Source organism: Acinonyx jubatus, chromosome E2 (genome assembly GCF_027475565.1).
Source record: "Acinonyx jubatus isolate Ajub_Pintada_27869175 chromosome E2, VMU_Ajub_asm_v1.0, whole genome shotgun sequence".
NCBI lineage: Eukaryota > Metazoa > Chordata > Mammalia > Carnivora > Felidae > Acinonyx > Acinonyx jubatus.
The window spans coordinates 43,516,317-43,539,174 of record NC_069396.1 but is presented as its reverse complement, the minus strand read 5'-3'; the positions used below and the strand labels follow the sequence as shown (position 1 = coordinate 43,539,174).

The 22,858-nt window shown below is 52.3% G+C and overlaps 4 protein-coding genes across 15 annotated transcripts; 1 reads left to right on the top strand and 3 right to left on the bottom strand.

The window, feature by feature from the left end:
- Positions 1 to 2,467: 2,467 nt before the first annotated feature.
- Positions 2,468 to 11,214, bottom strand: PROSER3 (proline and serine rich 3). Of its 11 annotated transcripts, none has more exons than XM_027044704.2 (11): positions 11,011 to 11,214; positions 9,913 to 10,009; positions 9,400 to 9,602; positions 8,451 to 8,572; positions 8,238 to 8,365; positions 7,488 to 7,570; positions 7,250 to 7,389; positions 4,006 to 4,181; positions 2,937 to 3,888; positions 2,767 to 2,848; positions 2,468 to 2,655 (listed from the first exon to the last, which is right to left on the bottom strand). In XM_027044704.2, the coding sequence occupies exons 1-11, from the start codon at positions 11,019 to 11,021 to the stop codon at positions 2,514 to 2,516; spliced, it is 2,136 nt and encodes a 711-aa protein (XP_026900505.2). In that variant the 5' UTR covers positions 11,022 to 11,214; the 3' UTR covers positions 2,468 to 2,513. The 11 variants fall into 11 exon arrangements, with proteins under 11 accessions (XP_026900505.2, XP_026900506.2, XP_026900507.2 ...); XM_027044705.2 differs by having other exon boundaries at positions 8,238 to 8,347; positions 11,011 to 11,213; XM_027044706.2 differs by having other exon boundaries at positions 8,238 to 8,344; positions 11,011 to 11,212.
- A 973-nt stretch (positions 11,215 to 12,187) lies between these two features.
- HSPB6 (heat shock protein family B (small) member 6) lies at positions 12,188 to 14,781 on the top strand. Its single transcript, XM_027044848.2, has 3 exons — positions 12,188 to 12,408; positions 13,432 to 13,554; positions 13,668 to 14,781. The coding sequence occupies exons 1-3, from the start codon at positions 12,226 to 12,228 to the stop codon at positions 13,845 to 13,847; spliced, it is 486 nt and encodes a 161-aa protein (XP_026900649.1). The 5' UTR covers positions 12,188 to 12,225; the 3' UTR covers positions 13,848 to 14,781.
- Positions 14,782 to 14,837: 56 nt separating this feature from the next.
- Positions 14,838 to 20,223, bottom strand: LIN37 (lin-37 DREAM MuvB core complex component). Of its 2 annotated transcripts, none has more exons than XM_015071992.2 (9): positions 19,875 to 20,223; positions 16,872 to 16,947; positions 16,661 to 16,711; positions 16,316 to 16,345; positions 16,149 to 16,234; positions 15,897 to 16,063; positions 15,211 to 15,351; positions 15,051 to 15,124; positions 14,838 to 14,966 (listed from the first exon to the last, which is right to left on the bottom strand). In XM_015071992.2, the coding sequence occupies exons 1-9, from the start codon at positions 19,906 to 19,908 to the stop codon at positions 14,885 to 14,887; spliced, it is 741 nt and encodes a 246-aa protein (XP_014927478.1). In that variant the 5' UTR covers positions 19,909 to 20,223; the 3' UTR covers positions 14,838 to 14,884. The 2 variants fall into 2 exon arrangements, with proteins under 2 accessions (XP_014927478.1, XP_014927477.1); XM_015071991.3 differs by having other exon boundaries at positions 16,661 to 16,714; positions 19,875 to 20,222.
- Positions 20,224 to 21,416: 1,193 nt separating this feature from the next.
- Positions 21,417 to 22,843, bottom strand: PSENEN (presenilin enhancer, gamma-secretase subunit). Its single transcript, XM_015072009.3, has 4 exons — positions 22,689 to 22,843; positions 22,397 to 22,554; positions 21,867 to 21,971; positions 21,417 to 21,707 (listed from the first exon to the last, which is right to left on the bottom strand). Exons 1-4 carry the CDS (start codon positions 22,727 to 22,729, stop codon positions 21,568 to 21,570), a joined length of 444 nt encoding a protein of 147 aa, XP_014927495.1. The 5' UTR covers positions 22,730 to 22,843; the 3' UTR covers positions 21,417 to 21,567.
- Between the last annotated feature and the right edge of the window lie 15 nt (positions 22,844 to 22,858).

The following is a 22,858-nucleotide window of genomic DNA, read 5'->3' as shown; positions in this document are numbered from 1 at the left end:
CTCTCCCCTTAGTCCATTCTCAGTGACCACTCCTTTGACACTGTTTTCCCCCTTCTGACACTCTTAATTGGATTCTTCCATGGCCTCAGGGCTTTTCTCCACCCCCAAGTAGCTTTTCAAGGTCTCAATCCTCTAGCTCAATCCTTTGTCAGTTGACCCTGACACCGCCCACAGAATACTGAGGACATTTGCCCATGGATGGTTTTCACTGGCTCAGATACCCTGCCTGGGACATAATCTTTGCCCTTCCCACATTGTCCTTACCTCCTCCTCTACTGTTTCTTACAGGCCGGCCTCTGGCTCTGACTCCTTTTTCATAGGACCTGGTTTAGCCCGCAATGCAGAACATGACCAGGTCTCCTATAAAGCCAATCCCAATCTTTCCGCCTCTAACTTGAGCGAGGTCCAGAAAACACTATAACAATGCTGTTTCCAAGAAGACTTTCACTGGTCATGTTCTCAACAGGGCCCCTCACCTCAGAAAGTACAGCTTTGATTCATTCTCTCATTCATTCAAAAACTAATCACTTAATTTGTGGCTACGTCAGTATTCAAAGGAAGGGAAAATATATCCTGCCTACATGGAGCAGAGATAAACTGTCCCCAACTGTGCTGTGTCCAAATATCTGACTCACAGAATCCATGAACATAACAAAATGATTGCATTATGTCACTAAGGCTTGGAGATGAGTTAAAATCCAGCAATAGTAATTAGGATAGTCTTTTGTCAACTAGTTAATTCCTACCTGTCTCAGCTTGAACGTAACTTCCTCAGAAATCCTCTTTATATCTAAAGAGCTATTTCCTTCTTTTTTATTTCATTTAATTGTGTGGTTTGTTCAAAAAGGCTGAAGACAAATATATGCCATGTCTATGACATACAGAAGCTACTTTTAATAGAAACATATCCTATCCTCCCTCTTTAATAAATACAGATATCAACATAATCCTGATCATACATTCTCCAACATTTTATTATGAAAACTTTCTAACATACAGCAAAGTTGAACAATTTTACAGTTTACACCCATAGATCCACCACTTAGATTCTACAGTAAAATTAACATTTTACTGTATTTGCTTTATCTCAATTCACTTATTACTCTATTCATCCTGTTTCATTAATCTTACTATTTTTTGGATGTATTTCAAAATAAATTATAGGCATTGGTATACTGTCCCCTAAACACTTCAGCATGCATATCTTTAACTAGAGTTCAATATTTATTTTTGAGGTAAACTTCACATACAATGACATTCAGAAATTTCACTGAATTTTGACAAGTGCATACACCTGTGTAACCAAAATCCCTATCCAGCATGGCAACTGGACTTTTTACATGGAAGTCCAGGGCTCCAAAGCATACAAAAGGAGGGGGAGATCAGGGGGATACTGTATCATCTTGGCTAATTTGGTTTAGAAAGTTAAAGCAGTATCATTTCCTCTGCATTCTATTTGTTGAGGCAGTCACAAAGTTTTATCCAGTTTCAAGGAGAAGGGACATAGAATCTACTTTTTGATGGGAAGTGTGTCAAATAATTTGCAGACAAAACAATAGGTTTTTCAATAGTCCAGGTGCCATAGCTTAGGCTGGGGTGAGGGCAGTGGAAGAATAAGGGGTTAAATTCCGGATAGATTTTAAAGGAATTGCTAGCCAAATTGACTGACTGTGGGGTGGGGGAAAGAGAGGAGTCAGGAATGGCCACATGGTTTTTGGCCTGGGCAACTAGAATAGAGCACAGGAAAACCAGAGTGGCAAGTTAGGGGGAAGATTGAGAGCTCAGTTTAAGACCTGTGAACTTTGAGACAGTAGGCATTGGCATGGAAATGGTGAGGAATGGAGCAGGTAGCGGAATACAGGAACCTGAGGTTCAGTGGCCCGGTCTAGGGTGAAGATTGAAATTTGGGGACTATTAGAATAGAGATGGGCTAGAGATGCCTGAGAATGAGTACAGATAGTTAAAGGCAAGGACCTGGGACATGCTAAGGTGACAGGTTGGAGCAATGACAAGGTGTGACCAGAGAGGTGAGGAGTGGGGTGGGGCATTGGAAGGGTAAGGAGGAGGTGTTTCAGAGAGGGAGGTATCAGCACACTAAATGCTGCTTCTGGCTCAAGCAGGGTGTGGACTGAGGATTGACCATTGCCCAGCACTCTGATGACCCCCATTAGTTTCATACCCAAAGGACAGCCCTTTGGTCTCGGCTGAGACAGGAGGATCCACTCTGAGTTGAGAGTCAGCTAAGGTAAGTCCAGTCTTGCCTGAAATCTGTCCTGGAAGCCCTCCCTGTCCTGACCTCAGAGAGGATTCCTCAGAGAGGAAACCAGAAGAGATTTTGTGCCAATGGTCAGGAACTAGAGTGGGGTGGGGCAGGGCAGAGGTACCTCGGATAGGGGGAGGGAGGAAGCCATTTCTCTTAATTAGCACGACTCTTAGCCTTTCCAGAACAACTCTCAGAGAAACTAAGTAACTTGAAAAAAATATTTTATTGGGAAAAATACAATTTGTATAATTCAGCGTCGTCTGGTCTCAAGAGAAGCTCCTTCCTTTTGCAGTCGCCTCTCTGGGGACCTGGAAGGTGATCTGGTTGGAGGAGACCAAGTCGCTTGGTCTTCAGTGTGGTCCAGTAAGAGCGATAACTGCGCGGCCACTTTCCTGCAAAAAATCCGGGGTTGTAGAAGCTGAGGTGGTTATGTGCTCAGGATTGGGGTCTGGGGTTGTGGATGGCTCTGGGAAAGGCGTGTTGTAGATCCTGGTGATGGTCACCTTTTTTGCAGCCTCAGCTCGGCCCTCTTAACTCTTAGCACCTGCAGTACAGTGTCGTCCTGGAACTCGCTGCCGTCAGAGTCTAGGGGAAACAGAGGGAGCGCCAAGAGGTTGACTCGTGGGGTGCTGGACTACTATCCAGATCTGGGCAGCCACGCACATCAGCTCACCCTCTGCAGCCTCTAGAAGTCGGGCGGCCTGGCAGAGCAGATCTGAGGAGGCGTGGTCAGCAGCGGACGGGGGCGTAGCCACCGCCTCCAGAGACCCCGCCCTGAGGGAAGGGGGCGGGGCCTCGATGCAAGCGGACACCTCCTTAGCTGGAGGGGGCGGGACTCTGGGTTTCAGATACCCAGCTTCAGCCAAGGGAGTGTCTTTGTCCTTCTTCGGCTCCGACATCGCTAGGGGGAGCTTGGCCTTGGCAATCCGAGACTCTGCTTTAGACCGACTAGGCGGGGTCTGTTCTTTGGGAAAATGGGATCCAGATAGAGGGGGTGTAACCTTGGTTTGGGGCTGTGTGGCCTTGACTTTCTGAGATTCAGTTTCTGCCAGAGGTGGGCCCTCAAGGTGAGGGGGCGTGTCCTCCAGGCTGTCCGGGAAAAGCCGCGCGGCTACTACCTGGCCCAGGGCGCCTCTGAGCTGCAGGCCAGGACCCTCGTCAGCTGCCGTGACTCTCCCAGCGGACTCCCGGCGCCGGGCTCTGCCACTCCCAGGCTTGGGGCCCTGCTTCTCAGGCTGGGCGGGGCAGCTTGGGGCAAGAGCGGGCGGATCCTGGGGGGCGGCTGGGGGCGGGGAGGTGGAGGCTGAAGGTGCCGCGGTGGAGGCCTGGGGCACCGGAGTGGAACCCGGAGACGCAGGGGTAGAGGCGAAGGGCGTGGGAGGAATGGCCCCGAGAGGTACCCAGGGACCAGGCTGCGGGGCCCAGAAGAACCCATGGGGGCTGGGGCCCCAAAAGATGTGTGGAGAGAACCCTGGCGGAATAGGAGGCCTCTCCATATAGAAGGCCTCCAGGGGACCAGGCCGGGTTACACTGCTCCAAAGTGGGACGCAATTAGGCTGGGTTCCCAAGGAAGCAAGGGACTCTGCAGGGGCAGCGGGAGCTTGTCGACAAACAGGGACAGGGACCTGAGATAAAGAGAAAGGGTAGAGGGGTCCTCAGTGGCCTCCAGGCTCCTCTTTCCTCCAGCTCTCCTTAGCATCCCTCCCTCCAGCCCCCTCAAGCTCCTCCCTCCCCCATCTCACTGGAGTGGTGAGGGCAGGAGTCTGGGGTAGCACCCAGGTTCCATCACCCTGCCCTCCTCGAGCCCTTTCAAGCTTCCGCCGCTGCCGCCACTGGTATAGAATGTCATCCTCTGGACGCAAGGGTGCCTGGGAGGAGATCGGGGCTGGAGCAGGGATGGGGGCATGTGCTGGTGTTCCTGTGGGGTAAGCAGAGAGGGGCTAGGGTGATGAGCAAACCAAGGACAGTCTGTTTATATACCTTTTAACTGTACCAGAAAGTTATTCAGACAAGCTCTCCAGATAATGTCCCAACTCCTCATCCAAATAGGAAGTGAGAAAAGAAGCAGAGTCAGGGATAGAGCACTCCTGGGCTTCTCAAGCTGCCATCATACAATTCTTTATTCATCAGCAAGTATTTATTGAACTCTTACTTTGTGCCTGGACATTATGGATACAGCAGTAAACAAGACAGATGCTCCAGAATCTGCCCTCTTCTCCCCCCGCCCTTTCTTTTTTAATTTTTTTAGACATTCATTTTTGAGAGGGTGGGGAGGGGCAGAGAGAGAGGAAGACATAGAATCCAAAGCAGGCTCCAGACTCTGAGCTGTCAGCACAGAGCCTGACGTGGGGCTTGAACTCATGAACTGTGAGATGATGATGGCCAAAGTCGGACGTTTGACCAACTGAGCCACCCAGGGGCCCTTCACTTCTCCCCCTCTTTACTGCCCTTACCTGGGGCCAACCCAACAGGAACCTTTTCTCTTGTTTCTCTACTTCTGTCCTCCCAATCTATTTACCCTGCAGCCAGAGAGAGCCTGGGAACACCTGAGTCAGATCAGGGCCCTCCTGGATTAGAACCCTCCCCAGGCTGCACCTGTCCTGGTAAAAAGAAAAAGTCTGTGCATTTGTGGTTCCCACTGCCTGTCATGTTGTTCCCTCCTGTATGTACAGGGTTCAGCCCCTCAAATCCTTCCAATCTTTGCTCAGTATCACCTTCTTAGTGAGGTCTTCCCTGGCTACCCTATTTAAAACCACAACAACCCCCAGCCTTACCACTCCCAATCCTCTTTCCTGTTCCATTTTTCTCCTTAGTACTTTTCACATTCTAACATACTCAGTATGGCACTTCTTTGTTTATGTATCTCTGGCAGCTACACAAGGGCAGTGATTATTTCTGTCTGACCATTCTCATATCCCCAGTGTCAAGAACAAGGCCTGATGCCACCAGTATCTGTGGTATAAATGCCAAATGAACTGATTCTATTGAACTGCAGTGCCCAGACCCGTGCTAGAGATACCGCAGTGACTAAGGGTAAGGCCACTGGTTGTCCTCAGTTCAGTGGGGCAAATGGACATGGATATCATTCCGATCATTCAGAGCATAACTTCATCAATAATGATCAGTAGGGCTACCATTGTCTCTTAAAAGACCTGTCATTTGATGTTGCACAGAGAAGGGGGGGTGTCACCCTGGATCTCTCTCCCTCACTCCCCTCTATATCCTGTGACTCTACTTCCAAACCTGGCCACTTCCCTCTACTCTGCTCCTCAGGCTCTGGCCCAAGTGAAACTACCAGCATCTCTCACTAGGGGGTCAACAGCAGCCAGAGGGAGTCTGTTAATCCCCAACTTAGATCACATCCTTTCCCTGCTCAGAATCCTCCATGGCTCCCTAGTACTAAGATCATGACCAAATGCCTCCTGTGCCTACCTGGCCCAATGTAATCTGACTCCTGCCAATCTCTTCCACCTTACCCCACACTACTCTCACCCCCCGCATCCCTTGCCTTTTCTAGTCCATTGTCTGTACCATGTTCCCTCCCACCTCAGGTCCTGAGTACATGCTAGAGGGCTACTGTCTCCACCATCATTGTTCAAGTCTCCGGTTAGATAGCCCCTCTTCCCCAGAGGCCTTCTGTGACTTCCCAGCATCACAACCATCGCATGGCCTTCATTTCTGCTTACATTTCACTTTTGTTTGTGGGGTTATATAGCTATTTTCTGCCCTACACTGACTATATTATGAGGACCATGAAGGTGGGACCATGTATGGTTGGTTCACTGTGGAATCGCCAAGCCCACTCACAGGGCCTCATCCACAACAGGTATTCAATGTTTTTTGTGTTTTTTTTTTTTTTTTAACACTTACTTTTGAGAGACAGAGCATGAACAAGGGAGGGGTAGGCAGAGAGAGAGACACACAGAATCTGAAGCAAGCTCCAGGCTCCAAGCTGTCAGCACAGAGCCTGATGCGGGGTTTGAATCCACAAACCATGGGATCATGACCTGAACTGAACTCGGATGCTTAACTGAACCACCATCTAAAAACCATCAATGTTTTTTAGATGAAAGAATGAATACATTTCTGCAGAACAACTCATGAAGTACATACTAGTTTTACCCCCATTTTACAGATGAGAAAACTGAGGCTTAGGAAGGAAAGGTGAATAAAAGGTGAGGTGAAGCTGAAAAGGAGCAAAGAATCAGACAAGGAGGCAGGGTCACACACCAGGCACGAACGCCTGTCTGTTCACTGTGCCTGCCTGTCCCCGCTCACTTAAGCCCCATGAGACACGGAGAGCATCTGTTCTGTGCACCACGGCATCATCCCAGGACCTGGGCATGGAGTAACAGTAACAACAATGATGACAGTAGTAACCCAGGTCCTTCATCCCACCTCTGAAGTCTGAAAATTTCAGACGGCAGAAATGGAGAGTTCAACAGTTTGCATGCTTTAGCAGGGTCACATGATGTGAATAGCACTGCCAGGGGGCTGGGTCAGTACACCAGACTCAAACACATCAGCATTTCGCTGAACAACACGAAATTGCCAATATGCAACCACCTTTTACTTACAAAGACAGAGATTTTCATGTGGTTCAATGTAACACAACCATAGCAAAAATTGTACGACTAGTCACCCTAAATGAAATACACAGAGATCATAAACAGCCTTCATATTCTTTAGGTCAGATTTTGCATCAAATCAGGTATGGTGCCAAATTAGCAAAGAGCTAATTTCCGATTTTGGACATCTGTGTTCAGAACTGCAAACGGGATGCAGGGAGAGAGCCTGCCATACTAATGATAGGTACTGTTCACAGACCGGCGGTAAGCGCACCCTGCATTCACCGACTCATTTATTACCCCTGTTTTAAAGCTGCAGAAACAGAGGGGCCCAGAAAGGTCCCAGGTGACACAGCTGGTAAATGTCAGAGCTGGGATTCACATCCAGACTGCCCTCAATCGTGGCCTCAGAACTTACCGTGTGCCTTGGGGTCAGAGCCCTTGCTGGAGTCAGGGGTGAAGGTCATGGAGAAGGGAGAGAGGCCATCAGAGCTGACGGGGCATGAGGAGCCGCTGGCATCGCTAGGGCTGAGTGAGGAGGAGGAGACTGAGGCCTTGCTGTAGGGAGAAAGCAGAAGTGAGGCAACAGAGGTCTCAGAGGCAGTGGGCTGGGCCTGGAGCTGTAGGAGTGGGGACGATGAGGGCAGGGAAGGCACCTGCGTTTGAGCAGCCTGGCAGCTCTGCTCTGCAGGCTCAGCGTCTCCAGGTCCAGCAGGGGTGAGTTCCACGTGCTGAGGCTCTGTGAGGTGACAGGGGTCAGAAGCCAGCCCCCACCTCAAAGGGTGCTAGGAAAGGGGCTCTGGACAGAGGGCCCGAAGTCCAGTCTGCACTCCACCTGGTACCCTCACATGCTGGCTTAGAATCTGCTCCTCCTCCTCAGGGAAGGGGGACCCAGTGTTCCTCTGTGGATCCACCCCCTCCCCTCCTTGTAGTCATTGTTGTGGGAGAAGGGTTGACCTCACCTTCCTGACCAAGACTGGCTAATCGCAACAATCTGTCCTCTGGTTCCACAGTGATTGGCTCAAAGATGAACGAATGAGAGTAAGCCCTGGTGCTCTGGAAGGAACTATTGCAAAATCCTCCTCTTTCCGCTAAACTAACTATGTAAGTTAGAAACCTAGAGCGAACTAAGGCTATCTTCGTGACTTCACGGGGAAAGCCTGCCTGAGATTGAACCCAACAAAGAGGAACAGAGATTCAAGAGAGTTGAGTTCCTCTTAATACTGTCCAAACACCTGGATCCAGCCATGCCTGAGAGCATATACATTTGGATTTCTTGATCGTATTAGCCAACGAATCCTTCTTTTTTGTTTAAGCTTCCTTCAGCTGGGATGGACTCTAAGTCTATCCCAGGGCTGGAGCTGTCAGTTCAGGTACAGAGGGAAGGAAGTGGATGAGGATGTCACCTGCTTCATTTCCTGAAGGGGGGCCACAGCCTTAGCCTGAGATGTGCTCGTCACCTTGGCAAGAGTTGAGACTGCTATGTCGGGTCTTCCTTCTGGTTCACTGGCTCCTGCTGAGAAGCCCCAGTTGACTTTGGTGGGGTATGAGGAATGTCTGCTGGGGACATTGATCAGGAAAGGTTTTCAGCTGGGAGTGGATGGGACTGAAGCAGGTACCTGCTGCAAGTCGACTGTTGGTGTCTGGAGATTCAGGCCGCAGCCACCAAAAGTCAGCTGGGCCTGCAGGCTGGCGTTCCTCTCTGCTTGTAGGCTGAGCCTGGCGGAACCGGTTTATGTACCTATGAGCATCAGAGAATGGGGGGTGGGTGAACGAGTGGAGCCAAATAATAATGACAATAACAGTCACAATAGTGACGTTTATCAAGTACCATGGAAGTACCTACTACTTGTCCCTCAACATCTGTTCTCCTTTCTTATATAATAATGCAATATTATATAGGACTATATAAGACTGGACAGGTCTTCTACAGGTATATTTATCAGGGATCCTTACAGTTTTATGGTCATGTAACTAGATTCTTGACCAACAGGGTATGAGGAGATGTGATTCTGGAAAGTGGATGTGGCTGGGAGCCATTTTGGTCCATAAAGGAAAGAGCAACAGCCTAGTGATGGGAGGCAACAAGATAGAAGGAAACTGTGTTGTGTCCCTGACATCTCAACTAGGGGCTGCCGTATCAGCCCTGGCTGCTTCTACCTGGACTGTTAGGTGAGGGAGAAGTAAATGTTCTCTTGATTAAGCCCCAATTAATTTGGTACTCTTTATTAAAGCAGCTGAACTTGTAGCATACAAATCCAAGTACTCACTATGTTATAGTACTTGTTATTGAAGCTTTATAGACAGTAACTCGTTGAAAGCTTAAGACAGCCCTAGGGGGATATATGCTATTAATATCCCAATTTACAGATTGAGGCCCAGATTGGAGGGTAAGTGACAGAGCTAGGATTTGAACCCAGGCAGCCTAGCTCCAGAGCACTTAATAACACACATGAAGTGTGGTTCTAAAAGTGCTGCATTAACAACTCTGGCAATGATGATTATTATGGGATGCCTGCCCCCTCCTGACCCAAACCCTTCTTTCCCTCCAGGGCTCCTGGTACTTACTTGGCCACCACGGACTCCCGGCTGTCAACCAGGGTGGGTGTTGGGGAGGCTCCCTTCTGTTCTTCAGTGGTGCTACGTGGGGAAGGGGTCTCTGAGCTGGATGGCCAGGACTCTTCAAACAGCTCAGAGGAGTTGAGACCTGTGGCCAGAGCCTTAGGAACTTTGGGGAGCTTGGACTTCTGGGACCTGGACAGGCTCAGGGTCTAAGATATGGAGATGGGGAGAAGAAAGTGAGGGCTGAAGGGTCATCCCTTCAGGGGAACGAAGACACACACAAAGCGTGTCTCAGTCCAGAGGGGAGGAAACACATCCTACAATGGCAACAACTCAGTGATTGGGGCTATGACAGGGGATCCAGGTGACAGAGGACTGAGTAAGGGCAGAGCTGTAGGGAGGGCAGGAGGGACTGTCTCTTAATTTCCTACCCCTATCTCTCATCACATGTCCTCCTTCCCTCTAGTCACTCCCTCACCACTGGGCTCACATACAGCACTCTCTATGGGGTGTCCTCACCTTGGGGTGCCAGGTCTGGCTTCGGGATGGCCAGTAGTGGCTTTGATCCAGGGGAGTATCCTCAAAGGGGCTGTCTCCGACTGAGAAAACTGGCAGACTGCAAGGGGAGAATAAGGCTGCAAGCGGAGCATGGTCAGTGCAGCCCTGTTAGGGGGTTGTGGGGTGGAGTTGGGTTGCAAGGTTGGAAGAGGAGGGCAGAACCAGATTACAATTCCCATAGATTCCTGGAAGAGATGAACTATAATTCCCATGAAGTGCCACTGCACATTCAAGATAATGATACTAGAGGCTCGATTCCCATCAGCCCTTGAAGCAGTCTCAGAAAACCAAGGAACTGCTAACTGGTGGCTCTTAACCCTAATCCAATCTAGAAGACTTTAAAAAATACAGATGTGAGGTCCTCAGCCCAGGCCAAAAGAATCATAATATCTGGAAGGAGGCTGGGCATCTGTATCTCTTTTGCATCATCCGTGACTTCGGCTCAGGTCATGATCTCACAGTTTGTGAATTCGAGCCCCAAGACGGTCTCTGTGCTGACAGCTCAGAGCCTGGAGCCTGCTTCCGATTCTTTGTCGCCCCCGCCCTCCCCTGCTCATGCTGTCTTTCTCTCTCAAAAATAATAAATAAAACATTATAAAAGAAAAGAAAAGAAGAGAAAAGAAAAGAAACAAGCCTAAAACTTATCACTGTACATTTCCCATAAGTCCTTGGGACACTGAGGAGAAAACAGTAAATGGACTACAGTCCCCGTAACTGGGCTCCGCCTTAAGCAAGAAAGGTCAAAACCAACACCCATAGGAGTCTGGGGGGAAATTTTAAAATTAAAACATTTAATTTCCAAGAGGGCACTGGGCATCTTTAGAGGAAAATGAAAAGTCCTGGGGCCACTTAGAAAGCGGAACATAAAACGCTACGGGACCCCCGAGATGATGAAGTCCAAGGCTGGAGCAGCCAAAGAATGTGGGGCATCTTGGGAGTTGTAGTTCCAATGCGGTTGAGAAAGAGACTCCGGACCCTAGCAAATCTGACCCAAGGCTGTGTTAATCTCACTCTAGGTCCTCCCCACGCCTCCTGTGGTCCCCGGGAAGGATCGCTCACCTGCGGTCCATCCCGCAGCTACCTGGGCGCTTCCGCCTGCTAAGCTCTTTCACTGGGCTGACCCCGCGCACAGCTTGGTCGCTTAGCAATGCCTTGTCAGGCCCGCCCCTTTCTGGGAGTGCCGACCCTAAAGAGAGCGGCCTCCAAAGCGACCAATGATGGAGAGGAAAACAAAAGTAATTGGAAAGGGGCCAAAGGGAGATGTCTCACAACTGGCTGTATTGTCGGTCTGACTTGAGAGAGCATGTTTAATTGGAGAATCGTAGCGTGCGGCAGTAATTGGCAAGGCTGTGGACCAATGGAAAGGATCTGAGGGTGAGCTCGCGGTTAGGAAGAGTTCCAAAGTACACTAGCTATCTAGCGGGGTGTTCTAGCCACGCCCCCTTTTGCTGCAGAAATGGACTCCAATATAACTACCGCTTTTCGCGTTACAGAGCAATTAGAGAATCCGTCCCCTCTCTAACCAACGCCCCTTCATCCGTCGGACCAGCCAACCGGTCCCGCGGGGTTATTAACCACTTCTGTCTTGCTGCAGGAGCAGCTGGTTGCACTAAGTGCCAGGCCTGGGCTCCTAGCCGAAATGGTGGGATCAAAATGAGCTATTTCGGGCCCGGCGCGCGGCCCCTGGGGGGCCAGCCTGGACTGTTCGTGCCCGCGCCCTCTGGCTGCTGCTCACCTGGCAGACCCCACTACCCTGGGCACCCGAGGCTGAGTCAGAGGCCCAGAATTAGGCCTGGCTTGCCGGGGGGCTGGGCCCAAGGCCCTGTTGAGATGGGAGTAGGGTCTGTTTTGTGTCCTCCTGACAGCCTGGCTGGCTATCACATTCCCTGTACCCAAGAATCTGCTCCTAAGACCGCCATCTACGTCATCCCCGGAGCTGCCTGCGGGGCGGGAATGGATTAAAGGGACTGCGAACCGCGCGGTGGCCCTGGGTCCCAAATACCGTGCTGTTCTACCTACTCGGCAAGGCTGCGCCTCCTCAGCCTTAGTTTCCCCTTTGGGAAATTGGGGGATCACCTATGGCATCCAGCAGGCGCTTAATAAATGGCCAAGTCATTGTTGGGCTTTCTAAATAAGGCTCTATTAATGGCCGGCGCTGGCCGCGGTCCCAGTGTCCCCGGGCGGCCCGCCGAGGGGCGGACACAAGGCGTACTATAAGAGCGGCTGCCGCGCACGCAGGGGCACTGCGGAGCCTAGGGGCGGCGGCGAAGCAGGATGGAGATCCCCGTGCCTGTGCAGCCGTCTTGGCTGCGCCGCGCCTCGGCCCCTTTGCCCGGGCGCCTCTTCGACCAGCGCTTCGGCGAGGGGCTGCTGGAAGCCGAGCTGGCTGCGCTCTGCCCCGCCACGCTGGCCCCCTACTACCTGCGCGCACCCAGCGTGGCGCTGCCTGCCGCCCAGGTGCCAGGCCTGGGGGAGGGCGGTAACCCGGCCACTTCCAAGGCTTGGGGCCCCGGTCATCCTGAGGGGGCGGGGGGGGAGGGTGAGGCAGGCTTGCCCCCTGACTTTGAGCGGGGTGGAAAGTCCGGCCACTCAGAGGGGCTTCTAGAGTTGCCGGAGTATGGAATCTTAGCGGTCGGATTACTGAAGGGGGTGGGAGGTCCCTGACCCTCTGAGGAGGGGCTCAGCTCTGAGGGGCTGGAATGGCTGAGTCACTGATAGGGTGCGGCGGTCACTCCGAGGGGGAGCGTTGGTGGCTGAAGGAGACCGGTGATCCGGGGAAAAGGGGGCGCTCAGTCATTCTGAAGGGGGCGTGTGGGTTCCCAGGGACTCCTGAGGGGAAGGAATGTTTTGTCATTTTCGGGGAAGAGTTTGGAGACTGTATGTGGTGTCCCTCTGTCTCGAGACAGAGGAAGGGTCCTGTGACTTGAGAAAGGGGGGCCTGGCCACTCGGGGAAGTGGAGGATGAATACTGGTAACTGTTGAGGGCGTAAGCGGCCTCGTGACTCCAGTGGGAGGGTAAAGAGAAGACTCTGGAGGCTGGGGGAAGAGGCATCTTGGCAATTTCTGGTGGTGGTGGGGAGGGGGTACAATAAGGGCACCAGGAGTTCTGAGAGGAAGGGGGCTGGGGACTCAGTGTCCAAAGGATACGCTGGCTATGGGTCCTTGACACTGGGGGAGGGGGCAGGGTTACCCTGTGAGAGCCGAGGTCCCTGACTTTGCACAAGAGGGCCTCATCAGTCTGTGTGAGAGGAAAATCTGTGATTACAGGGGGAGGGGTGATCCCAGCTATTCCGGGTGAAGACATCCTTTGGGGCTAGGAGTGGGAAGGGAGACTGCCCAGTTCCGGAGGCCTGGGGCAGGGGCAGCCCCGGAACGGGCGGGGGGAGGGGCCTTGCTGGGCCCTGGGAGCCTCCCCCCCGCCCCCCCTCCCCGCCCCCCCCCCCCCCCCCCGTCCCAGCCATGACGATCGACTGTGCTTAGGTCCCGACGGAACCTGGGCATTTCTCGGTGCTGCTGGACGTGAAGCACTTTTCCCCAGAGGAAATCGCCGTCAAGGTGGTTGGCGACCACGTGGAGGTGCATGCGCGCCACGAGGAGCGCCCGGTGAGCCCGCTGGCGGGGGTGGGACCAGAATGCGTAGGCGGGACCCACCGGCCGGAGCTACGGGGCGTCTATAGGGAAAGGGCGGAGCCACTCAAATCTCTTTCTCTCTCCAGGATGAGCATGGATACATCGCACGCGAGTTCCACCGCCGCTACCGCTTGCCGCCTGGTGTGGACCCTGCCGCCGTGACGTCTGCGCTGTCTCCTGAGGGCGTCCTGTCCATCCAGGCCGCTCCCGCGACAGCCCAGGCGACGGCCCAGGCTCCACCGCCGCCGCAGGCTGCTGCCAAGTAGGCGGTCATGCCTGAACCCTGGGAGCCGCCTCTGGCCCCCTCTTTTAAAGCCGACCTGACTCCGCCCAGCCAGATGTCCTGAGCGCGCCAAAACCACCCACCCAATCTGGGATCCTACCCTGACCCTTCCCAACTAGGCTCTGCCCTGGTAACCTAGACCTTTCTACTGACGCTCCCACTCTCATACCCCCTCCAGCTTTCAACCCCCTGACACCTCCCTAGCTTCCAGGCCCTACAAGCACAACCCTTCAGCCTACAGTCTCCCAGCCCCACTGACCCCACTTTCTTGGCAATATAAACCCACTCAAAATTCCCTCCTCTGCTTCCTTCTGACTCATCTGTTAAAACATCTCCAAATCCCATTTTGATCCTTTCCCCACTCTGACACTATGTTATGGTGTGGCCAGCCCTGCTCCCACCCTAGATCAGTCAAGCATAATCCCTCTCCACCCCTCAAATATCCCAGACTGCCCAGACCTCCCACCCCAGACCATCTAGGCCTGGTCCTCAAGACTCTGGATCCTTCCCCCTCGTTCCAACTGGACACTACTCCCCCTACCCGTCTTGTGACTTGAAACCCCAGCCAGCCACCCCCAGACTCTTGAGCCCCTTTTCTGACCCCCACCCCTGGACACCTATTTCAGGCCAAGCAGGACCCTCAGCCTCAGACTGTATAGACATCCACCCCATCTTCCCAGATTCTGCACAGATATCCTAAGCCCCATCCCCAACTCTACCCAGAACCCCCCAGTCATTCTGTCTTAACCCCTAAGTCTCCAACCACATATCCCAGGCAATCCACCTTCAAAGACCCAACCAAGCAGCCACTTTTTCTTCGGTTCCCCACAATCCTTCCCCCTCCTTGAATTCCCAGCCACCCCTATCCCCTCATACTACCTAGGCCCACTCCCCGAATAAATGTGATAGAGCTGGTACCAACTGCTTTATGTCTGGGCTGGGAAGAATAGGCTGGAGCAAGCAGAGGCCGGTGTGAAGGAGGGGAATGTTTATTGGGGGGATGTGGGGAGCAGGGGAACATCACTGGCGCTCATACATCTCCCGTAGGATCTTCATGCTTTCTGAGTACCGAAGCTGGTTCCGATGAGATGCCTCCTTCCACCTGTGGTGGGGGTGGAGAAGCAGAGGGAGGACTCAGCAGTTGGGGCAGAGGCCATAGGGGTGCGAACAGGATGGGGATGCTCACCTCTGGCGGATGCGCTTCCAGCGCTGCATGTTGCGGTAGATGAGTGTGGATGGTGAGGGCTCAGGCTCGGAGGGCTGAGTGGACAGAGAAGCCAGGCTGGGTGGCCATGCCCGAGCCTCGTAACATATGCCCATAGCCCTGGGTCAGTTTGCATACCCACCTCATCATCGGGGGTACCCTGGGTCTCAGGCTGCAGCGGGGATGGAATTCGGGACCTGCAAGCATCACCAGATGGCCCAGCGGCTGTGGGTGGAGGCAGCTTGTACACATCGCGACTCTTGCTGCTGGTGACCTCTGAACTCTGGGGAAACAAGGGCCCCACCCCGGGCCCAAGAGAGTTAAAGAAGGCCAGCACTATATACTTCACCCCTCCTGCCTCATCCAGTGACAATAGACATGAGGGTCTCACAGGGGCCTGTCTTAAGAGCCATGCCAAAGGAGTGTCTCCTGTCCAATCCAGGGACCCCCATCCACCTCTGCCCAGCCCAGGGACCCCCAGTTACTCCTGCTCAGCCCAACGACCCCCATCTTTTCCCCTAGGCCAGGTGGCTACACATTTTTGCACTAAGGACCCCTGTTGAACCCCCCAGCTTTTGGTCACATCTATCTGCCCAAGGGAACCCTGTTCCCTCTCCCTCTCAGGCCAGGTAGCTGTATCCGTCTGGTTTAGGGAGTTCCATCCATACTCTCAGCCAAAATGTTCATATCTGTGTGCCTCATCAGACCAGAAATCACTGAGGGACAGAGACCTGTGCCTGTCTATCCCACTAGCTTTGGAAGGACACCCTGTGGTTATCTACGCACTGCCCCACTGGCTGCTGGGAGGGGGCCCACCACACATCCAACCTCCTCATCCTCAGGCAGTGGGGGCAGTGGTGAGCTGGGTGAGCGTTCTCGCTCGCGCACTGAGGGGCTGTTGCGCATCCAGGCACGGCAGATTGGGTACAATGGTGTGTTCTCACTGAACTGAGCCAAGTCCACACTCCGGTCAAACAGCTTGATCACATATGTGTCTAGGGTGATGGGAGGGGAAGGTGTGTGAACATCTTCCCATAGCTCCCCATCATGGCCTGCCCTCTAGAGTCACCGCCTACTCACTGGATCGCTGCGGCCCTCCCTCAGCCAGCCCGTCATCCATCTCCCTCCTCTTCTTCCTCCGCTGGTGGGGGAAGCGGGCGGATGGTCTGTGTGGGGCAGGAGAACATCAGGACCAGGGCAGGGGCTGGAGACTTCTTGTCAGTTGGCTGGGGCCCCTGCCATCTTACCGTTTGCCAGTAGATGCAATGGAACAATCCCTGTGGGGAGAGACAAGATGTCAGCAGGTGATTCTAAAACAATGCCTGCTTAAAACCCCAAAAGGTACCCTGGGGAGACTGAGATGTTCACAGGGACCCCACCGAACTCTTAGACCCTGCGTCCCACCCACGCCTCCAGGGCTGGAAGTGCCAACCATAAGGAAACCTAAGCTTCTGCTGCCACAGGGTCTCTGTACATGCAGGGTGGTCAGGACTGCGGTGGAGGAAGTGTGGGGCAGAGTGGTCAGAGCCTGGATGAAGAAGGAAGTTATCCAGCACAAGCCCTCAGATACAGATCCCATTAACAAAACTCACTTGTTGTGGGTGTCCGAGGGGGTTTTCCCAGCTTCCTCCTCCAGGCGCTCCCTGCTAGTGGAAGAGAACTGTGGGCTCAGGGTTCCCAGGGGCAAGTGGGAAGGCACCAAGTAGCTTTTCCATTGGGCCCCTTCCTCCCTAAGCCAGCCTCTGGGGTCCTACCCAGATCCACCCAGGACGACCCATAACCCCTGCTGGGCTAGGTCCCAACCTGTCCATGTGACTCTTCTCCAGCAGACACTGCAGGACAGCATCAAGTTGGTTCCGGGCCTTGGCCATCTCCAACTCTGGGGAAGAAGATACCAACCAGGAGTCGGTTCTAAGGCCCACCGCAGGTGGGCAGCCAACTAGGCTGAAGAAGGACATTCACATCCAAGCCTACGGCCGGGCCCAGGCACATTGGGCGGTGCAGTGGGCAAAGACAACTTGACGTGATGAGCAAGAGCTCCGGGTTCCAGGGTTGTCCCACGTGCTCATGTGTGACCAAAGTCACCTTACCTCACTGAGCCTGTTTCCTCAACTTGAAAATAGGTCTCCCAATGATACCTATCTGCAAGGACCGTTTGAGGTTTAAATAAACCTATGTTGGGGCACCTGGGTGGCTCAGTTGGTTAAGTGTCCAACTTGGGCTCAGCTCATGATCTCCCCGTTCCTGAGTTCAAGCCCCGTGTCGGGCTCAATGCTTACAGCTCAGAGCCTGGAGACTGCTTCAGATCCTGTGTCTCCCTCTCTTTCTCTGCCCCTCCACCACTTGTGCTCTGTCTGTCTCTCAAAAATAAATAAAATGTTAAATTTTTTTTAAACAAACCTATGTTATATATGAATCTCTTAGCAAGATGCAATTACAATAAGATGTGCAGAGTACTTATTATGTGCCAAGAATTGTTCCAAGCACATTACACGTATCAACCCATTAAATTCTCACAATAACTCTGGCAGGTAGATAGGATTATCCCCATCTTATGGATGATGAAACTGAGGCACAGAGAAGTTAGGCTAGGAAATTGCAGGACTGAGGATTTGCACTCAGGCACTCCACAGCTGAAGTTATAAGGCAGAGACTCAAACTGGGTGCAGAATCTAGCTCCCAGATGTAGTCTGTTTGGCTGAGGCAGTGGTGTTATTTTAAATCTGAACTGAATCTAAATGGACAACATGTAATAATTGAGAGACTGCACCTAAAATATCCATTTTTGGCTCCCCCCTGCCCCGCTCGAAATGAGATATGGGCCCACCTTCCTACATTCCTGGCTCTGTTGGCCTGTGTGTTTGCCTCCCCTCATCATAGAACTTAAAGAGGTGATGATGTTATAAATATTCTCCTCTCGCCCTTGTGGGGTGTTTGCTCTCGTTCCAGCCAGTACCTAGCATCACTCTGGTCCAGGGCTCAAAGCCTGGAAGGGCGCTTGGTGACATGCTTTGCCAGCCCTGGGATGAAAGAGGCAGGGATTCCCAACAGCACGGAGGAGAGACAGGGTGGGGGTGAAGGGCTGCAGGCAGCTGAGATTCTAACAGAGAGCCCTGGACAAGAGTCCAGGTATAAATCATACATACCCACATCTCTTTCCCTAGGCCCTGCTTCTCTCCTGAACCTCAGACCTTGGGATCCCATGGTCTCCTGGATACCTCCCCCTGGACATCCCCTAGGCCCCTACCATCTACTGGGTCCACAAAGTTTAGTGTCTCTCTAAACTTTACCACTTTTCCTGGGCCCCCATCTCTGGGGTAGCCCCACTCCCCCAGTCCTTCACTGGGCCTCATAATAGACACCTCTCATCCTCCTCCACCCCAGCTCACCAACCCCATGGTCTGTCCACTTGGCCTCCTGAGTATCTCTCTGCTCTCTCCCTAGCCTGGTTCTCTCCCTTCCCCCAGGCTCCCAGCCTCAATCTCCTCCTCTGACCTACCCTGCACAACGTGCCCAGGAGACTCTGGAAAAACCAAACCCATCCTGATCCTCCCCTGCATAGAATAGTCCACCACTCCGTAGTTCCCCAGGACTGAGTCTGAACTCTTTTGGCCTGGTGTTCACAGGCCTCCAATGACCCTGCCTGCCCCCCTGCCCCCACCATCATCTGTAGTCAGGCCATTGTATTTTACTCTTCCACTCATGATTTTTTTTTTTTTTTGGAATTTGGGGGGGATCTTTATTAACTCACTCCTCAGTTCAAAACCCTCCTTTGGCTTCCCATTTCCCTCAGAACAAAAGCCAAAGTCCTAATTTGGATCCACAAGAACTGTCCTCCTCCCTCTCCCTGTTTGCCATCATCTCACACTCTCCACCTGACTCTCTCTGCTCCAGACACACTGGCCTCTCTGCTGGGCCTTGAACGTGGCAGATGAGTCTTGCACCTCAGGACCTTTTCAGAGCTATTTCCTACATCTGATTTGCTGTTCCTTCATCTGTCCTCACTCCTTCTTTTTTTTTAATTATTTATTTTTGAGAGAGAGAAAGAGAATGAATGAATCCTAAGCAGGATCCAGGCTCTGGGCTGTCAGTACAGAGCTGGACGTGGGGCAGGAACTCATGAACCCTGAGATCATGACCTGAGCTGAAGTCACAGGGCTCAACGGACTGAGCCACTCCGGTGCCCCACCTTGCCTCACTCCTGATCTTACCTTCTCCTGTTTCGTTTTATTAGAACTTATACCATCTAACACCCTACACATCATTTTGCTTTTTGGGGGGTCTGGATTCCATGCCTCTCCCACCACCCTCATTAACATGCCAGTCCTGGGTTCCCATCAGCTCGGACCCAACCCAAAATGACTTCCTCTCTCTCAGCTTCGGTTTCCCAATCTACCACATTTCCTACTTCCTAGGATTACTGGGATACAGGGACTGGGAGGATTAAATGCTTCTCTGTACTTCAAGTGCTGAGCACAATGCTTGACTCATGACCACTGCTGGAAATGGGGAAACCGAGGCAGAGGCAAGAAGTGTCCTTTTCATTGTCACACGTCTCAGGATCCCCGGGTCTTACTGTACCACACGGTCTGAGCCACCACCATTCAATCTCAACGCTACCTTCAACACAGACCGGGAGGGTATGAAGATGGCAAGAATCGTTCAATGCCTGACATAGCGATGGTCAGATGGGCGGCAGGAAGAAGTCGCGTGGTCTGTCTGATCGCGATAATCTTATCTATCGGGACTCCCATACCCTGATGGGTCCGGTGCTCCCCTACAGGCCCCCTACCTCGGGGTCCTCACCTGATTTCTCCACTTTCACCTTCACCGGAAACATGGCTTGGGTCTGAGGTGTGGCTAGCTGGGTCAGAGGAGGCCAAAGAGCCCAGGGTCATAAATGGAGGCCGAAGACTGACGGGAAGAGGTCAAAGATAAGCTTTGTGTGCGACCAGTCCCCCGCGCTGAGCAGTGTCCGGCGGCGACCGCCACTACAGCCGCCACCTCCTCTGTTTCCCTTCTGTGGGCGGGTCCCTTTGGCAATTGCTTGTTCCCATTTGGCAGTGCCACCGTCGATCTCGTCCCTGACCAATTGACACCGCTGCCATCTGCTCCCAGCTGTAAGTCCCACCTTTCTGAGGCCCCGTTTCCGGAAACAAAGCAACGGCATCCCGCGGTGCTTCCTGGGAGGTGTAGTTCTACCTCCGAGACACAGCCAGGGTAACAATGCCTGCGCCGCGCGAGGCACGATGGGAGACGTAGGATCAGGGCTGCGTGAGGTTTCTTGGAACTTGTAGTGTTAGGAGCTTTGAGGAAAACCAATTTAGCTATTACCAAGATTTATTTAACCGTAGGAGTCCTTCTTGTCCCCGAGAAGAAGACAAGTCTGGAGTTAGGCCGGGTTCAACCTTACTGAGCACTCGCCAGGTGCCAGCTACCTGTTAATCTCTCCTCAGGAGCAACCATTTACTTAGCAAATATTTATTAGCGTGCCAGGCACTCTTCTAGGCACTGGGGACACTGCACAGAACAAAACCGACAAAAATTCCTGCCGTAATAGAGCTTATATTTCAGAGGATGTAAGATTACAAGAAGTAAAACAGTTTAAAAGAAATGTAATAAAAGAAAGAATACAACCTCAAGGCACTTAGGGAGTACCAACGTTAAGGATTGAAATTTTAAGTAGGATGGTCAAGGAAGCTTTCTCTGATAAAGCTCTTGGCTATGTCTATTGCTGCAGACAACATCTCCTTCAGAAAATGGGAAACTTCCATTTACCACAGATGCTTTGGGTCTGATAAATTCTAAGAGGTAGTATTGATAGCCACATTTCTTAAAAAAAAATTTTTTTTAATGTTTTATTTTTGAGAGAAAGAGAGAGACAGAGCATGAACAGGGGAGGTCAGAGAGAGAGGGAGACACAAAATCCAAAGTAGGTCCCAGGCTCTGAGCTGTTAGCACAGAGCCTGATGGAAGGCTCGAGTCATGAACGGTGAGATCATGACCTGAGCCGAAGTTGGACACCTAACCTACTGAGCCACCCAGGTGCCCTGGTATCCACATTTCTGATGAGAGTACTGAGGCCAAGTGGGAAAGTAGAGTTTTCAAATTCACACACCCCAGGACAGGATAGCAGCCCCTAGTAATGGAAGCATTGTTTCCTTCTTATTCTGCATCTGTAAAATAGGGTTCCTGAGCAGGAAAATTCCTATTTCAGAGGGTTCATAGAGTGAAGGATTGCACTACTGTGTGAAGCACTAAGCCTGGCACAAAGTGAGAATTCAATACACGTTTCTGAATATTAACAACCATTTTATGCTTCAACCTCCAAAAGATCCAGGAAGTCAATACAGAGGATTAGAGTCCTTTATTGGGGGATGTCAGCAAAGAACACAGGAGATGGGAACAAGTCTTAGGGGCTTGAGAGGGGCTTAGAGTAGAGGAGCCCATCCTGGGAGAATGAGAGAATGAGCAAGTCCCAGGCCTGTGTAGGAAGCTATCAGGGGGTACCTAGGGGTATGGTGAAGGAGAGATAGTCACCAAGGGCGCCCCAACGGGGCCGGTAGATCTGGAAGATGGTGATCCAGGTTGTGAGTACAATCACCCAGAAGAGGAAGCCCACAGCTGAGCGCCAGACATCTGTAAGAAGGAACAGGAATGGGTAAGGTTGGCCTCCAACTGCCCTCTGGTCTCCCCCAGACTGGCCCTCTCTTCTCTTTGGGAGCCCCAGAATTCTGAAACCTCCATCATTCCCTCTGGACACCCAATGGCCTCCCTTCATCTGTGTCCTAGACTCACAGCCTTTGATTTGGCTCTGCTCTGTGTACGCCGGGACTAGGAACGCCTCTCGGAAGAACCAGAAGATGTTGACCAACCAGAGAAAAGGCAGGAAAGCAAACCCACCTAAGAGAAAACAAAACAACACAACAACAACAACAACAACAAAACTGTAACAAAAAGCAGTGACATTCACCCCCGCCCCAAACTTCTACATAGAGGACAGAAGGCCCTCTCCCATGTCCAAGTTCAAATGGAGATCTCTATCAGAGATTTAGGAATTCTGGCTCCTCCCTGTGATCCAAAAATCTGACTCTTCAATCGTCTATTTCTCAGGACCCAGAATCCAGCCCCACAGCTTCCCCCCGTCTCTTGGGACCCAGAAGTTGAGGTCCCAGCTTCCTCTTTCCTCAGGTCTCAGACCCTTCCCTCAGACCCAGGAGTCCGCAACTAAGACCCAAGAATCCAAGTCCCCAGGTCCTCTTCCCTCAGGCGCTCTAGTCCTGTCCCCGTCCCCTCTCTTCTCCTGGGACTCAGGAATCGGCCCTTACCCAGGTAGTACTTCCGGCACAGATTTAGCTTCTCCTCGTTGGACACCCGCTCCAAGTTCATAGTTGCGCTGAGGCGGAGTCGTCCCGAGGGTCTGTAAGGGCAAGAGCCGAGCCTTGACCCCAGGTGACAGATGCAGGGATCGCGAACAACCACGCCCCTATTACGACAAAACGGAGATAAAACTGAAGGGTGGGTTTGCTGAAAGAAGGGTACTCCGGCCCCCACCAGCAAGCTGACAGGGTTGAACGCTCTTCACGTTTATTGGGGTACGCGAAACGACCCCCAACTCACCAGTGGAATCTATTTCCTCCGCTTGGAAGCCTTTGCCACATTCAACTCCGGACGTTTGCGCGAGATACCGCAAGTATCTCTGGAGTTTGTAGTCTTTTTCAGTGAGGCAACGCTGCACGCATGCGCCTTCGGGGAACTCCGGGAGGCGGGATTTTTGCGGGGAGGGCGCA

What these genes read in the sequence shown, in the direction of transcription:
- PROSER3 (XM_053210838.1), bottom strand. Translation starts at nt 10,163, where the DNA reads ATGGGAATTATAGTTCATCTCTTCCAGGAATCTATGGGAATTGTAATC. An exon ending in GCCAGGCTGCTCAAACGCAG is followed by an intron (nt 7,390 to 7,487) that starts GTGCCTTCCCTG and finishes TTCTCCCTACAG; the next exon opens with CAAGGCCTCAGTCTCCTCCT. An exon ending in CTCTGACCCCAAGGCACACG is followed by an intron (nt 4,182 to 7,249) that starts GTAAGTTCTGAG and finishes CTTACCCCACAG; the next exon opens with GAACACCAGCACATGCCCCC.
- HSPB6 (XM_027044848.2), top strand. Translation starts at nt 12,226, where the DNA reads ATGGAGATCCCCGTGCCTGTGCAGCCGTCTTGGCTGCGCCGCGCCTCG. An exon ending in TGGCGCTGCCTGCCGCCCAG is followed by an intron (nt 12,409 to 13,431) that starts GTGCCAGGCCTG and finishes GACTGTGCTTAG; the next exon opens with GTCCCGACGGAACCTGGGCA. An exon ending in CGCGCCACGAGGAGCGCCCG is followed by an intron (nt 13,555 to 13,667) that starts GTGAGCCCGCTG and finishes TTCTCTCTCCAG; the next exon opens with GATGAGCATGGATACATCGC.
- LIN37 (XM_015071991.3), bottom strand. Translation starts at nt 19,908, where the DNA reads ATGTTTCCGGTGAAGGTGAAAGTGGAGAAATCAG. An exon ending in CCCTCGGACACCCACAACAA is followed by an intron (nt 16,346 to 16,660) that starts GTGAGTTTTGTT and finishes CTCTCCCCACAG; the next exon opens with GGATTGTTCCATTGCATCTA. An exon ending in AGGGTACCCCCGATGATGAG is followed by an intron (nt 15,125 to 15,210) that starts GTGGGTATGCAA and finishes CTGTCCACTCAG; the next exon opens with CCCTCCGAGCCTGAGCCCTC.
- PSENEN (XM_015072009.3), bottom strand. Translation starts at nt 22,729, where the DNA reads ATGTGGCAAAGGCTTCCAAGCGGAGGAAATAGATTCCACTG. An exon ending in GGAGGAAATAGATTCCACTG is followed by an intron (nt 22,555 to 22,688) that starts GTGAGTTGGGGG and finishes TTGTCGTAATAG; the next exon opens with GGGCGTGGTTGTTCGCGATC. An exon ending in GCAGAGCCAAATCAAAGGCT is followed by an intron (nt 21,708 to 21,866) that starts GTGAGTCTAGGA and finishes TCCTTCTTACAG; the next exon opens with ATGTCTGGCGCTCAGCTGTG.